Below are 15195 nucleotides of genomic sequence, written 5' to 3'. Positions count from 1 at the left end.
TCACTTTGGCCAACTCCGGAAAAGTAATGAGTCCAGCCCCTCTCCAGGAGTTTGGTACCAGAGCCCATGCTATGTGTGGAGGTGAGCCCAGCTATATCTAGTTGGTACCGCTCCACCTCCCACACCAGCTCAGGCTCCTTCCCAGCCAAAGAGTTGACATTCCACGTCCCAAGGCCGAATCTGCGATGCCGGAAGTCGGCACGCCCCAGTCCCTGCCTTTACTTGCTGCCGGGCTGCATTGCACCCTACCCCAATGCTAATCCCTGCATGTGGTGGGTCCACGGGTTGGTGGCTCCATGTTGTTTTTTCGGGCTGGGGGGCCAAGGCCCGGCCACCAGATGCTCGCTGGTGAGCTCCCTTCCTAAGTCTAGCTCTGGGAAGGGGCCCCGTTTTCCCTTTTACGGGGGAGGTGCTGTAACTCTGCTGGTGTAAATTTATTGAGTTTTTTGGGAATCACTCTTAGTCTGGTCCCGTCTCCTGGGACCAATTTGCCTTGGGACACCCTACCAGGGGCTATTCCCCCTGACAACACAGCTCCCGGGATCACTGGGACACACAAGCTCCTCCACCACGTTAAGGTGGCGATTCTCAGAGGGGCACTGGAGTCTAAACTTTTTTTCTGATTTTTTGTAACCCGTATGTATGACAAGGTAACTCGTGGAGTAAGAGTTTATTTGAATACATTTCTATCTAGTATGGACACGGTCTTTACCAAATATCAGAAAGGCTGGTCTAAAGGACAGCAGGACATATCCAACTTCTTGAAAGTAATTGCACTAAGTAATAAGAAAAATATTTCAAAATTGATATATTTCCTTATCTAACTTTTCACTGCGAGCATCCATGCGCCCCCCCCCCTCCGAGTAAACGGCGTGAAAGCGACAACGGAAGTCGAAAAAAATCCATTTTGAAACATTCGACTCCCAAGTCGTCTTGAATGCAGCATGACGTGCAAAGAATTGTGGGCTTTTGAGGTCCTCGCGACCGCCGCCAGACGTTATTGGTCAAACGCCCGTCAATCAAACCTCAAGCTAGTGCCCATTTTAGTTAGTCACAAAAATGGCGAACGTGGTGCTGGACTTTAAGGCTTCAGCCGGCGACTCGGAGCCTCAGACTCGGCCTGTTTTGATCGTTGGACAACTGAAAGGTCTGCAGCAAGTGAACTGGAGTCAAATCAAGGGGAAACTGCAGCCTGTCGTCAGCAAAGAGGTATTGTCCCAGCTAACTAACGGATGTTCCGTGAGGTCTTTGCTAACGTTGTCTCGCTAGCAGCAATTAAGACGGCAGTAACTACCGCTTACTACCCCTGCTGCACGCAACACATGCTGCACGTGCTGCGTGTGCTGCATGTGCTGCATGCAACACGTGCAACACATGCTGCAACAACCATGGCAGGGATGGTAAAGGGAAATTATGGGTGAAGTAAAGGTATAAACACCGAAATAATTGTATTATGCTTAAACAAACCGTGCGTTGACATTTTCCCTTCAAATTCGCTGTAAGTGGTAATCACGTGTGAAATAGATGCACCTTATAATTCGATTGAAATTAAAAGGTACGCGTGTGTTGGAACGACAGAGGCTTATATCTGCTGTGCATGTATTGTGTCCCGTGTCCAGCGTGTGCTTTTTCATTTTTGTTCTTCCTGTGAGGGCGCCACTTACCTCGGGTCCTACTGGCAGGCGTGCGCTCCGTAACCCATTTACGCAGCAGATGTGGAATGGGCCAGTCGCCACATTTCTATTTCGAAGACAGTTTTGTTTTCTAGGGTCAATCCTTCAATGCAGTCAGTGGCCTACACCGCAAGACTACTACACCCCCTTAAGCTAGGGAACATACTAGATGTACTGAAGTGGGTGCAGAAGTAAGGAGATCCAACAGGTAGCCAAGCTGAAGGGTGAGGTTTTTAGCCAGACATGTCACGTCAGAGTCCACCGTGCAGCTCTGCAGCCTCCACTTTGCTCCGTTGTGCTTCATCTGCTGGGTTTACACACAAAGCTGCGTCTGATTTTGGAGCCATGAATGCAGTCCTCAAACGTGCACAAGTTAGAATTTGAATACGTATTTTTTTCCCTAATCGTGATGCTTTTATTTTACTGTTTTTATATTGCTGAAATGAGACAACGTCAATATTCAATGCTTCAATGTTCAAATATCTGAATCAACATGTGTCGTTGGTATGTAGAGGCATGAATTATTTTTCCCATTATGTTCAAAGTGGGTAAAGGGCAGAAAGTACGGGGCTGAAACACGTTCAGCGCTTTCCTTGTTTCTATAAGCATGCGGATCAAAGTAGCGGAGAGGTGGTGGCGCAGAAACAAAGATGGAGGAGGAGGTTTCCAAGTTATGGAGCTGCCTCACATATTGCCTCATAACACGTAATTCAACACTGGCAGAGTCGAGCAGCACCTGTCCAGCTTAAATCCAATGACTGGTGCAACTTTCGAGTTCACAAATTTAAAAGGCACAGCAAAGCTTGACATGATGAAAACTGTTGTAAACTTTGTAATGGCAATGTCAAAACACTAATCACTTTTATGTGGATTAAAAGTCTAGAGGACGGTCTCAAAACCGGGCTACATTTGCCTTGATGCATGCTCGATAATCCAGTAAGAAAATCAAAGAAGGTTGAATCAGTTCAACTGGACACAACGTTTATTGACAGAAACATCTCATCATCATCTAAGTGACCTCTTCAGTCTCACCTGACTGCAGGAGTCCCCACCCTTATAAATAACACAGTGTGTTTATAAATAATACAGTGGGTTTATAAACAATACAGTGTGTTTATAAACAACACTGTGTTTATACACAATACAGTGTTTTATAAACAATACAGTGTGTTTATAAACAACACAGTACAGTGTGTTTATAAACAATACAGTACAGTGTGTTTATAAACAATACCGTGTGTTTATAAACAGTACAGTATGTTTATAAACGGTACAGTATGTTTATAAACAATACAGTGTGTCTATAAACAATAGTGTGTTTATAACCAATACAACAGTGTGTTTATAAACAATAGTGTGTTTATAAACAATACAGTGTGTTTATAAACAATACAGTGTGCCTATAAACAATACAGTGTGTTTATAAACAATACAATACAGTGGCATAACGACCCCAACCACCGATCAGTTTCATATGCAAATATGGGTTTGACCATTAACTAGAGTTTCGGGAATGTTTACAATCACATCGTTTTAAGATGCTGACAGCTGTACTCTTATCCCCCCACTCCCACCCCACCCCTCAGTTCAGGGATGGTCGTCCCCTCTTCCCTTAGATTGCCTCTTTGACTCCCCGTTCAAACCAGTGTTCCTCCCTATCAAGGATGTGCTCCACCTCATCCTTGAAAGAGTGGCCACTGGCCTGTAGATGGTGTAGACTGTGGAGTCCTGGTCTGTAGATGGTGTAGACTGTGGAGTCCTGGCCTGTAGATGGTGTAGACTGTGGAGTCCTGGTCTGTAGATGGTGTAGACTGTGGAGTCCTGGCCTGTAGATGGTGTAGACTGTGGAGTCCTGGCCTGTAGATGGTGTAGACTGTGGAGTCCTGGTCTGACGTGTTAGGTGCTCTTTTGTGGCATGAAACCATACTGCTGCTCGCTAATCATCACCTCTCCTCCTCTCAACCTAGCTTCTATTACTCTTTCCCAAATCTTCATGCTGTGGCTGATCAACTTTATACCTCTGTAGTTGCTACAGTTCTGCACATCACCCTTGTTCTTGAAAATCGGTACCAGTATGCTTCTTTTCCACTCCTCAGGCATCCTCTCACTTTCCAGGATTGTGTTAAACAATCTAGTTAAAAACTCCACTGCCATCTCTCCTAAACATCTCCATGCCTCCACAGGTATGTCATCAGGACCAACTGCCTTTCCACTCTTCATCCTCTTCATAGCTGCCCTCACTTTCTCCTTGTTAATCCACTGAACTTCCTGATTCACTATCCCTACATCATCCAGCCTTCTCTCTCTCTCTCTCATTTTCTTCATTCATCAACCCATCAAAGTACTCCTTCCACCTTCTTAGCACACTCTCCTCGCTTGTCAGCACATTTCCATCTCTATCTTTGATCGCCCTAACTTGCTGCACATCCTTTGCAGCTTGGTCTCTCTGTCTAGCCAATCGGTACAAGTCCTTTTCTCCTTCCTTAGTGTCTAACCTGTCATACAACTCACCATACGCCTTTTCCTTTACCTTTGCCCCGTCTCTCTTTGCTTTACGCTGCATCTCCTTGTACTCCTGTCTACTTTCTTCATCTCTCTGACTATCCCACTTCTTCTTTGCCAACCTTTTCCTCTGTATACTTTGCTGTACTTCCTCCTTCCACCACCACCGCCAAGTCTCCTTGTCTTCCTTCCTCTGTCCTGATGACACACCAAGTACCTTCCTAGCTGTCTCCCTCACTATTTCTGCAGTGCTTGCCCAGCCATCTGGCAACTCTTCACTACCACTCAGTGCCTGTTTTAACTCCTGCCTGAACTCCACACAACAGTCTTCCTTCTTCAACTTCCACCACTTGATCTTCGGCTGTGTCTTCACTCGCTTCCTCTTCTTGGTCTCCAAAGTCATCCTACAGACCACCATCCGATGCTGCCTAGCTACGTTCTCCCCTGTCACCACCTTGCAGTCTCCAATCCCTTTTAGATCGCGCCTTCTACACAAGATATAGTCCACCTGTGTGCACTTTCCTCCACTCTTGTACGTCACCCTGTGTTCCTCCCTCTTCTTGAAATATGTATTCACCACAGCCATTTCCATCCTTTTCACAAAATCCACCACCATCTGTCCTTCCACATTTCTATCCTTGACTCCATACCTTCCCATCACATCCTCATCCCCTCTGTTCCCTTCACCAACATGTCCATTGAAGTTTGCTCCAATCACCACTCTCTCCTCCTTGGTCACCCTCTCCACCAGGTCGTCCAACTCACTCCAGAATTCTTCTTTTTCATCCATCTCACACCCAACTTGCGGGGCATATGCGCTGATAACATTCACCAATACACCTTCAATTTCCAGCTTCATACTCATCACTCTGTCTGACACTCTCTTCACCTCCAGCACGCTCTTGAGATACTCTTCCTTCAGAATTATTACCCCTACCCCATTTCTCCTCCCATTCGCACCAGGGTAGAAGAGTTTGAATCCACCTCCGATACTCCTGGCCTTATTCCCCTTCCACCTGGTCTCTTGCACACACAGTATGCCTACCTTTCTTCTTTCCATCATGTCAGCCAGCTCTCTCCCTTTACTAGTCATAGTGCCAACATTCAAAGTTCTGACTCTCACCTCCACAAGCCTACCCTTCCTCCTCTCTAGCTGCCTCTGGACATGACTTCCCCCTCTCCTTCTCCTTCGCCCAACAGTAGCATAGTTTCCACCGGCACCCTGCTGGTTAACAGTACCGGTGTCGGTCATTGTTAACCCGGGCCTCGAACGATCCAGTATGGAAATCTTATTTATGATCAGCATATTTGATTTGGCAAAGATTTTACACCGGATGCCCTTCCTGATGCAACCCTCCCCATTTGTCCAGGCTTGGGACCGGCAGCACTAAGAATGCACTGGCTTGTGCATCCTCAGTGGCTGGGTTGGTTAGCGGAGACTGTCCTCCACCAAAAAACGACCCCATAGGGGGTTTGTACAAGCAGCTTATTACGGCCTACTGTGACGTTTTAAGCTACGTCCTCGTGGTCCTCTGTAGTTATAACATGTCAGTTTCCCTGTAACAATAAGCATCTCCTTTCATAAGCTTTCGTGAGAAGGAATATTAATAAAAGCAACGTGTAATGTCACATAGCGATTATAATGTCCGCGCTAGCTGACTTTCCAACTTGTGGCTAACGTTAAGTTAGTGCTTATAACCTTATTCATAGGTAAACATACTGCCAGTAGCAAGCTTACTTACTATACTAGACGGAGAAACAACACAAAACACACTGACCACATAGTCTATTGTTCTCACATTGTTTTAAAACCCACAATGCACCGAGGCGAAATGTATCTGTGGCATATCTCCTGCCACCACTAAGGGTGCTAATTTAGGAAACGCTGCTGTGGGTCATATTAGAGGACAAACGACCTATGTGGTCATATGGGTTGGAGGACTTGTTGAGTTAGCGAAGAAACTGCTTCAGGTTTTGCCAATATGTGCAGTAGAATATTACGTAATGCATTCTCACAGGTCAGTCATGTGGACTACCACTGCTTGACAAGCTATCCATCCATCATCCGTCCATCCATCATCCAAACCGCTTATCCTGCTCTCAGGGTCGCGGGGACGCTGGCGCCTATCCCAGCAATCATTGCGTGGCAGGCGGGGAGACACCCTTGACAGGCCACCAGACCATCTCAGAGCTGATGCACGCACACACACACACACACACACACATTCACACCTAGGGACAATTTAGTACGGCTGAGTCACCTGACCTACATGTCTTTGATTCACCTTACCTACATGTCTTTAGACTGTGGGAGGAATCCGGAGCACCCGGAGGAAACCCACGCAGACATAGGGAGAACATGCAAACTCCACACAGAGGACGACCCGGGACGACCCCCAAGGTTGGACTACCCTGGGGCTGGAACCCCTGACCTTCTTGCTGTGGGGTGATCGTGCTAACCACTGGGCCACCCCTGGTCGACATGTATATAATTTATACATTTAATCTAATCCAGCAGCACAAGCAAACATTCAATCTAGTTGTTCATGTAATAAGATGGTGTGATGATTCTTCAACATAAGCAGTCTCGTAACCACCACACACACACACACACACACACACACACACACTCTGTAAGCATCAATAACTTCAGTGTTTTATTTCAGAAGTCTGCTTCTGCTAAAGCCATTCTGTCTCTCTGTTCATGGGATTGTGTGAGACAGGAATAAGCGTTACTCATAAAGGTTGTCCTTGAGTGTAGTAAGCAATTTAGAATTGGCTGATAAGGTGTTCATTTTTGTATTCACTTAGTAATGTATTGCAGGCTGCTTGTCATGTTTGTAAATTGCACAGCTGAGTCAGTGTTTTACACCAGAGTAGTCCAGTCAAGATAAGTCTTCATAACATCTCTGGAAGAAGCTCTGCAGTGTGCTTGACATTACTGTCTCACATGTACCAGGATGCTTCTTCAACGTAGACCACAATGCACTTCAGAGTGTACTTCTTCTTAGAAGCAATAGTTCTGTCTTACTCAGTCAAAATCTTTTCTCTCATTTGTTTCAGATCTGGCAGGCAGCTCTTGCTGCACTGAACCCGAATCCTACAGACACTTGTCCTCTGTACCTCAACCATGCCACCGTCGCAGCACTCCCCATCCAGGTCAGCAGACACAACAGCCCTTCGTCTGCCCACTTTGTCTCCAGACTGGTCCGTACCTGTCTGCCCGGAGGGACCAACCGCTGCATCGTGGTCAGTATTCCTGCCAGAACCCATGCCATCTCCCTCTAACGGTCTTCCTGATCAGGGGTGTCATGGTTCTCCAAGTCAATGACTCTTGTTTGACTTTTGATTTTAAGACCACAACTCGATTCAAACACTTTTTTTCAGCACGGATGGCGATGCCATTGTTAGACCGTTGAGAGTCTTGATTTGAAAAGGTCAGCAGATCATTGGTTTTATGCCCTGACAATGGTCATTTACATTTTCAAATGCATCTTCAGTAAGATAGGCTACATGGTATTACGTGAGATATAACCACAATGTTTCATTTTTTTAAATTTGCCACACTAACACCCTATGGTCAAATTTAAACATCGTATTTAAAATGTAATCTGTGGTTGCTAGCTGCGGTTTGCTTGTTTATGACTCTGCTGATTTTTAACAACTCCTTGAGACCTTTGGATTATTTTCATTGATTTTATGGTTTCTTTTTTATGGATTTTATCTGATCATTGACTGCTGCACGGACTCCCTGCACTCCTTGTGAGAATCATGTTGACTCCACCCTCAGCTGTTGGAGCTAACAGAGCGAACTTTCTTTTTTGTGAATATCTACCAACCACTTTAATACAGGGCCTTGCCTTGTATGCAAGCCCCTTGACCGTCATCATTAATTCTGGATTATTAAAGACACTCACACATCTGTTCAGAAACCAATATTATTGTTGTGAACCCATAAGCTCTAACAGCATGTTCCCAAAGCCAAAATAAGTTGTTTCACTCACTTTTTAGTCATAATTTAAAAACTAAAATATAGTGCTTGCATAAGTATTCAGCCCCTTGTGCTCTGAAAGCTCCACGTTTACACAAATGACATATTATTCCTAAAACAAACTCAGGTAAACACAATTGGACATAACTAGTGTGTGTAAGATAGTAAAATAACGGTTTCATGTATGGGTATAAAAAGCGCTCTGTAAAGTTCATTAGCCGGGTGTGAACGCTATCAGAAAATGAAGATAGGAGCATAAAACTGAAGAGACAAAGAACTCCATCAAAAAATGAAGACAGAGGAGCAGAATACTGAAGTAAGAGACAAAGAACTCCATCAGAAAATGAAGACAGAGGAGCAGAATACTGAAGTAAGAGACAAAGAACTCCGTCAGAAAATGAAGACAGAGGAGCTGAATACTGAAGTAAGAGACAAAGAACTCCGTCAGAAAATGAAAACAGAGGAGCAGAATACTGAAGTAAGAGACAAAGAACTCCGTCAGAAAATGAAGACAGAGGAGCAGAATACTGAAGTAAGAGACAAAGAACTCCGTCAGAAAATGAAGACAGAGGAGCAGAATACTGAAGTAAGAGACAAAGAACTCCATCAGAAAATGAAGACAGAGGAGCAGAATACTGAAGTAAGAGACAAATAACTCCATCAGAAAATGAAGACAGAGGAGCAGAATACTGAAGTAAGAGACAAATAACTCCATCAGAAAATGAAGACAGAGGAGCAGAATACTGAAGTAAAAGACAAAGAACTCTATCAGAAAATGAAGACAGAGGAGCAGAATACTGAAGTAAGAGACAAATAACTCCATCAGAAAATGAAGACAGAGGAGCAGAATACTGAAGTAAGAGATAAATAACTCCATCAGAAAATGAAGACAGAGGAGCAGAATACTGAAGTAAGAGACAATAACTCCATCAGAAAATGAAGACAGAGGAGCAGAATACTGAAGTAAGGGACAAAGAACTCCATCAGAAAATGAAGACAGAGGAGCAGAATACTGAAGTAAGAGACAAAGTGATTAAAATGCACAATGCGGGAAAGGGAAACAAAACAATATCAAAGTGTTTGGATGTCCCACGGAACACTGTTGGATCCATGGTGAAAGTGGACGCTGTCTCACACCACCCAGACGCTTTGGAGGACAGGCCGTCCCTCAAAGCTAAGTGTCCGAGCAAGACGTGGGCTGGTGAGGAAAGCCACAGATGATCCTGCAATCACTTTGAAGGAGCTCCAGAGGTCAGTGGCTGAAACTGGAGTGCATGAGTCAACTATATCATGGGCTCTCCATAAATCTGGCCTGTATGGGAGGGTGGCAAGAAAGAAGCCGTTGCTCAAAACTGTGCATATAAAAGCATGCTTGGAGTTTGCTACCAAGCACAAGAGAGACCGAGTTAGGATGTAGGTAAAGGTTTTGTGGTCAGATTAGACAAAAATAGAGCTTTTTGGCCAAAACTCAAAGCGTCATGTGTGGTGCAAACCTAACACTGCTCTCGTGCTCTAAAAAACACCCTCCCCAAAGTGAATCATGGCGGCAGCAGCATAAAGCTGTAGGGTTGCTTTTCATCTGCAGGCACTGGGAACCTTATTCAAATTGAGGGAAGAATGGATGGAGCTAAATACAGGGAAATATTGGAAGAAAACCTCTTGCAGTCTGCCATAAAATTGAAGCTTGGGGGAAGGTTCACCTTCCAGCAGGACAATGATTCTAAGCACAAGGCTAAAGCAACAATGGCATGGCTCTGTTATGGCTCGCCCAGCTGTGATCTCGCTGGTATGCCCAGGACTTCTGAGCGCGCGGCCAGGGGGCGGCGCGCTTGTCAACAGACACGAGCCATGTGCGCTCCCGCTCACACCTGAAGCTTGTCGGCTCATCCCACACGCTCCGCCTCGCACCTGAAGCTTGTCGGCTCATCCCGCACCTGCAGCTGATCAGCTCGTCAAGGCTGGGCTTACGTTTGCTGGTCTCCCAGAGCTCAGTGCAAGTTCTCGCCATAACCTCCTCGCAGAAGTGGTTACTCTACCCTCCCTGTGCATTTCTCTCTGAGTTTATCTCAGCCCTTGGTTGCTATTTTCTCTGTGAAGTTTCCCTGTGGAAGTATCCTGCCGCGTTCCGAATTTGGATTACCAGTGAGTTTTTCTTGGACTTTCTCTGTTTGTTGTGCATTACCTGCAAAATGGATAATTGGACTCTTTTCGTTACCGGGCATGTTTTTTCGTTGGACCGTAGAGGGGCGTTTCGGTTCGTTTTCAAGTTAAAGGACAACTTCGGGTTTGTTTTTTTTGGACTCCCTGTTTTCTAAGTTGCTCATTGCCCTCCTGTGTTGACCTTCGTTCTGAACTATTTATAAACTACGCCGGTTTTCAGCTAACTCTTTCTCTGCCTGGTGTCGTGCGCTCGGGGTCTTCTACAAACCCATAACAGGCTCAGCAACAAAAAGGTGAATGTTTTGGAGTGGCCAAGTCAAAGTCCAGACCTCAACCCTATTGAAAATATGTGGCACAGACTGAAAATTGCAGTTCAGAGGCGCCATCCCACCAACCTGCAAGACCTGTACAATTTCTGCCAAGAAGAATGGAGAAAAATTACTCCAGAAGAATGTGCAAAGCTTGTACACACACACACACACACACACACACACACACACACACACACACACACACACACACACACACACACACACACATACATATATGTATAGCTTCTCATACCCAAGATAATCATGGCTGTTATTGCAGCAAAAGGTACTGATATGTGGGGATGAATACTTCTGCAAGCACTATATTTTAGTTTTTAATTTATTTGCCAAAAGTCAGTGAAACATAACTTATTTTGGTTTTGGGAACATGCTGTTAGAGCTTATGGGTTAAAAAGAATAACATGTGTGAGTATCTTTTATAGTCTTTTATAGTTCAGAAGTTATTGATGACTGTCAAGGGGGTTGAATTTAATATGCCTTGCGAGGACGGCCTGAAAGAAACAAATGACATTACTAACCTCAGATATGATATCTGACAGCTCTCAGATGAGCTGCGGAAAAAGGACTCTTTGAAGCTATTTTATCGACACATTAAACAGGCCCTGGTTAAGTGTGGTTATCTTAACTGGGCATTTGTCAAGGCCAGGAAGGCACCCTAACAGTGCACCAGCCAATGGAAGAGAGGAGAAGGACAACAGCTGCCTAAGTGTAAACCAGTGGTGATTCCATATGTGGCGGGAGTGTCGGACAAGCTGAGACACGTATTTTCCAAACACTGCGTCTGTTCCTTTCAAACCCCAAAACACGCTGCACCAGAAGCTGGTCCACCCCAAGGATCGAGTCCCCCGGCACAAACAGAGCAATATAGTGTACGCTGTTAAGTGCAAGGAGGATTGTCGTGACTTGTGTATCAGGGAAACTAAACAGACATTGGCCAAGAGGATGGCACAACACAGGAGAGCTAACATGTCAGGCCAGAGCTTCACAGTCTACACCATCTACAGGCCAGGACTCCACAGTCTACACCATCTACAGGAGTGTTTCCCAACCCAGTCATCAAAGAACGCCTATCCTGCAGATTTTCTTTGCAACCCTGAATACGTACCTGTTTGTAGTTATTCAACCAATCAGCAATGAATTATATCAGCTGTTGCACACCTTGCATAATTAAGTGCTGTGAGATGATTGGTTGAGTAAGTACAAGCAGGGCTACCTATGTAGGGTTACAATGAAAATCTGCCGGATAGGGGTTCCTTGAGGACTGGGTTGGGAAATGCTGATTTACAGGCCAGTGGCCACTCTTTCAAGGATGAGGATGTGCACATCCTCGATAGGGAGAAACGCTGGTTTGAACGGGGAGTCAAAGAGGCCATCTATGTGAGGAGGGAACGACCATCCCTGAACCGAGGGGGGCTAAGAGTACAACTGTCACCATCTTACAGTGCTGTGATTGCAACTATTCCCCAGTCATCTGTGAATAGTACACATGGCCACTGAAACTGTAGTTAATGCTCACACCCATATTTGCATATGAAACCGATCGTTGTTTTCGGTCGTTGTGCCACTGTATTGTTTATAAGGGTGGGATACCTGCAGTCAGTTGAGACTGAAGAAGTCACTTTGATGAGTGTTTCTCTCAATACACATCGTGTCCAGATGAACTGATTCAACTTCCTGTGATATATTCTGCATTGGCTAGGCAATGCTTTTTTTTTTGACCCTGAATGAAGTTTTGGGCATCCTCAGTTTCCTCCTTTATTGTTTGCTCTGGTTTCGTCCACCACACAGTTTCATCATAACTTGGACCAAGACAAGACAGGAGAATTTTTTGAATGAATCACAGGCGGAACTGAAGTAATGGTGCAGCCTTGTCCACAATATCTGGACATTTGGAAAAGTCCATATATTAACAAGTTCGACAAACATTTTGAGAAAGTTGGAAAGCCAAGAACAGAATGGACAGTGGTGTTTGGCATTACATAAACAGAAGCTAAATTCACATTATTTGCATACTGAGCGGGGACCCAAGATCCAATCAAAAGTGGCTCTCAAATGGCTATTCAAGACACATTTGAGGCGTATCGTAATGTCATGTGTGAACAACAGTCCGTCTCATCAAGACACACTCTGGATATTTCTGGATACAAAGTGCCAGGTGTGGACAGGCCTTAAATTACCATGCAACAGTGTCATGCATCCCAATAGGGGTCTTGTAATGTCAAGTCAAGTCATGTCAATTTTATTTGTATAGCCCAATATCACAAATTACAAATGTGCCTCAGGGGGCTTTACAGACAAACAACATCTTGCCCATAGACCCTCACATCGGATAAAGACCAACTTCCTAAAAGCTTTAACAGGGAGAAATCTCAACAAGAGCTTGCTACCATTCTGGAGCCTTGGATATGCATTTTCTGGAGTGATGATTCACACGTCACTCCAGATAGAAGTGTTGACAGATGAAATTAGCTTTGGTTAATGCCAGAATGTTACCTCCCAAAATTCATAGCAGCAACTGTAAAGTTTGGTGGTGGAGGAATAATATTCCGGGGCTTTTTTTCATGTTTTGAACTAGGCACTTTTATTCAGTAGAATATATTCAATATTCAATAGAATTACATTCAATATGATATTTCAAATATTTTCACTATTATTATTCAATAGAATAAATATTCAATAGATTTATTCAATAATTCAATATAATTTATATTTATATTGTATTTATAGTAATTTGCTTATACTCAATAGAATTATTAGTTCTATTGAAGGGCAGTCTTAATGCTGTAGGATATAACAAGAGTCTAGAAAAATCTGTGTTTATGAATTTGTGGCCTCAATTTCGGGAAGGACCTTTAATGTTTCAGTTTGACAATGCCTCTGCACAAATTGAGGTCAATACAGAAGTGGTTCCGGTATGGAAGAACTTGACTGGCTTACACGAAGTCCGTATTGATGTCCACGATTTTGGAATGAGATGTTTGATGAGCACATGTCCACTTACTTTCGGCCATGTAGTGTTGTAGGAATTTGCTCATGGGGGAGCAGAAACGAGGCAGATGCTCGTTGACACAGGACTTCAACCTGGGTAAGCCAGTTGAAGCTCGGATGATGCCAGCCTGCCTCCTTCATTCAAAAGACGTGGGTGATGTGAGTTTTTCTTTCTTCTTCAGGTGGTATGTGAGCGTTCTCACGTGTTTGCATCCTCATGTGCCATTGCCCGGGCCTTTCCCATCTTCTCCCGCCGCTCCACGTCCTCACGCAGAGCAGATAAGAAGACAGTCACCGTAGAGTTTGTGATTGTCGGGCAAGAAAGCAGTCCTTTGGATCTCACAGAATTGAAGGTATTACTCAATAGTTACCATAGTTTTGGGTCACGCTCATTACCATTGGAGCAAGTTCTGCTTTAATGATTTTCTTTTATCTGAAAGGAGAAGAAATAAATGTGTCAAGTTTTCTGGGGGTAAAAAATGCAACGTATTTTAACTGAAGACTTTGGTTCTGCTCAGTGTCTTTCTAATGCTGCAGATGGAGTGAGGGTGGCAGCACGGATTGTGGACACACCATGTAATGAGATGAACACGGATCACTTCTTAGATGTAAGTGAAGCTATTTTCCTTTTTTGGAACGCTGCTTCTTTGTTTTTCTCTGGAAAAGGTAAAAAAATAAATAAATACTTGACAGTGTCAGGGTACTGTCCTCAGGAAATTTGCTCCATTTGAATATAGTCCTCTTCAGCCTTTATAAAGTAAAGTATTATGCTGAAATTTTATGTGTCAAGTATTGACACCCTACTCTTTACCTAACTTACAGCAAGGCAGGGAATTAATCATTTCATTTGTGGGTTTGCCCCCTCTAATTTGGGTGGAAATTTTTTCTTATAAAAATTGAACATGAATAGATGATAAATAAAATGGCCGATCAGTCATTTTCAAATGTCACCTTGGGATCACTAGAGTTTCATAACATCATGAGCATCAGTTGCTTGTTTGGTATGTGTGATAAATTGCAGGCCTGTCTTGATCAGAACCAGAACCGTGTTTATTGGCCATGTAGGTTTTCACATACATGGAATGTGACTCTGGTTTCGTGGCTCTCTCTGTGTACTTAACATAGAATAGAATAACAACACTACAACATAACAATCGTCACATACATACACAAGGACTGACTTATACAGGAGACATAAGAGGTGATAAAGTGCAGTGGTGCAGAGAATATATCAGAGATGCTGAAATAGATGCTAGCAGCTTACTGACATACATGCCTGAGGTAGATGTACATGACAGAGTGTACCAGCATACATACAGTACAGTACAGTATGTACAACATGTACAGTACAGTACGTACAACATGTACAGTACAGTATATACAATTTGAGTGTTTTGACACATTCAATAGAAAAAAAAAATTCTGCAGCAAGTGAATTGTCTTCTTCCATTGTACCAGCATAACATAAGCGTAACTGTGTTTACAAAAACAACATGCTGCAAGTGAGATGACTGGTATAAGCAGGAAACTGGACACAGAATTCTTGTTC

The 15195-nt window shown here is 44.0% G+C and overlaps 1 protein-coding gene across 1 annotated transcript in view; it reads left to right on the top strand.

The window, feature by feature from the left end:
* Positions 1-1059: 1059 nt before the first annotated feature.
* Positions 1060-15195, top strand: part of npepl1 (aminopeptidase like 1) — a 50633-nt gene continuing 36497 nt past the window's right edge. Inside the window, exons 1-4 of the mRNA XM_056274035.1 lie at positions 1060-1209; positions 7239-7424; positions 13829-13999; positions 14165-14254. Of these exons, the coding sequence (XP_056130010.1) occupies positions 1060-1209; positions 7239-7424; positions 13829-13999; positions 14165-14254 (597 nt within the window). The remainder of the gene's footprint in view (positions 1210-7238; positions 7425-13828; positions 14000-14164; positions 14255-15195) is intronic.

This window comes from Lampris incognitus, chromosome 2, assembly GCF_029633865.1.
Source record: "Lampris incognitus isolate fLamInc1 chromosome 2, fLamInc1.hap2, whole genome shotgun sequence".
Lineage (NCBI taxonomy): Eukaryota > Metazoa > Chordata > Actinopteri > Lampriformes > Lampridae > Lampris > Lampris incognitus.
Note: the sequence above shows the minus strand (reverse complement) of the source record. Positions and strands in the feature narration are given on the sequence as shown.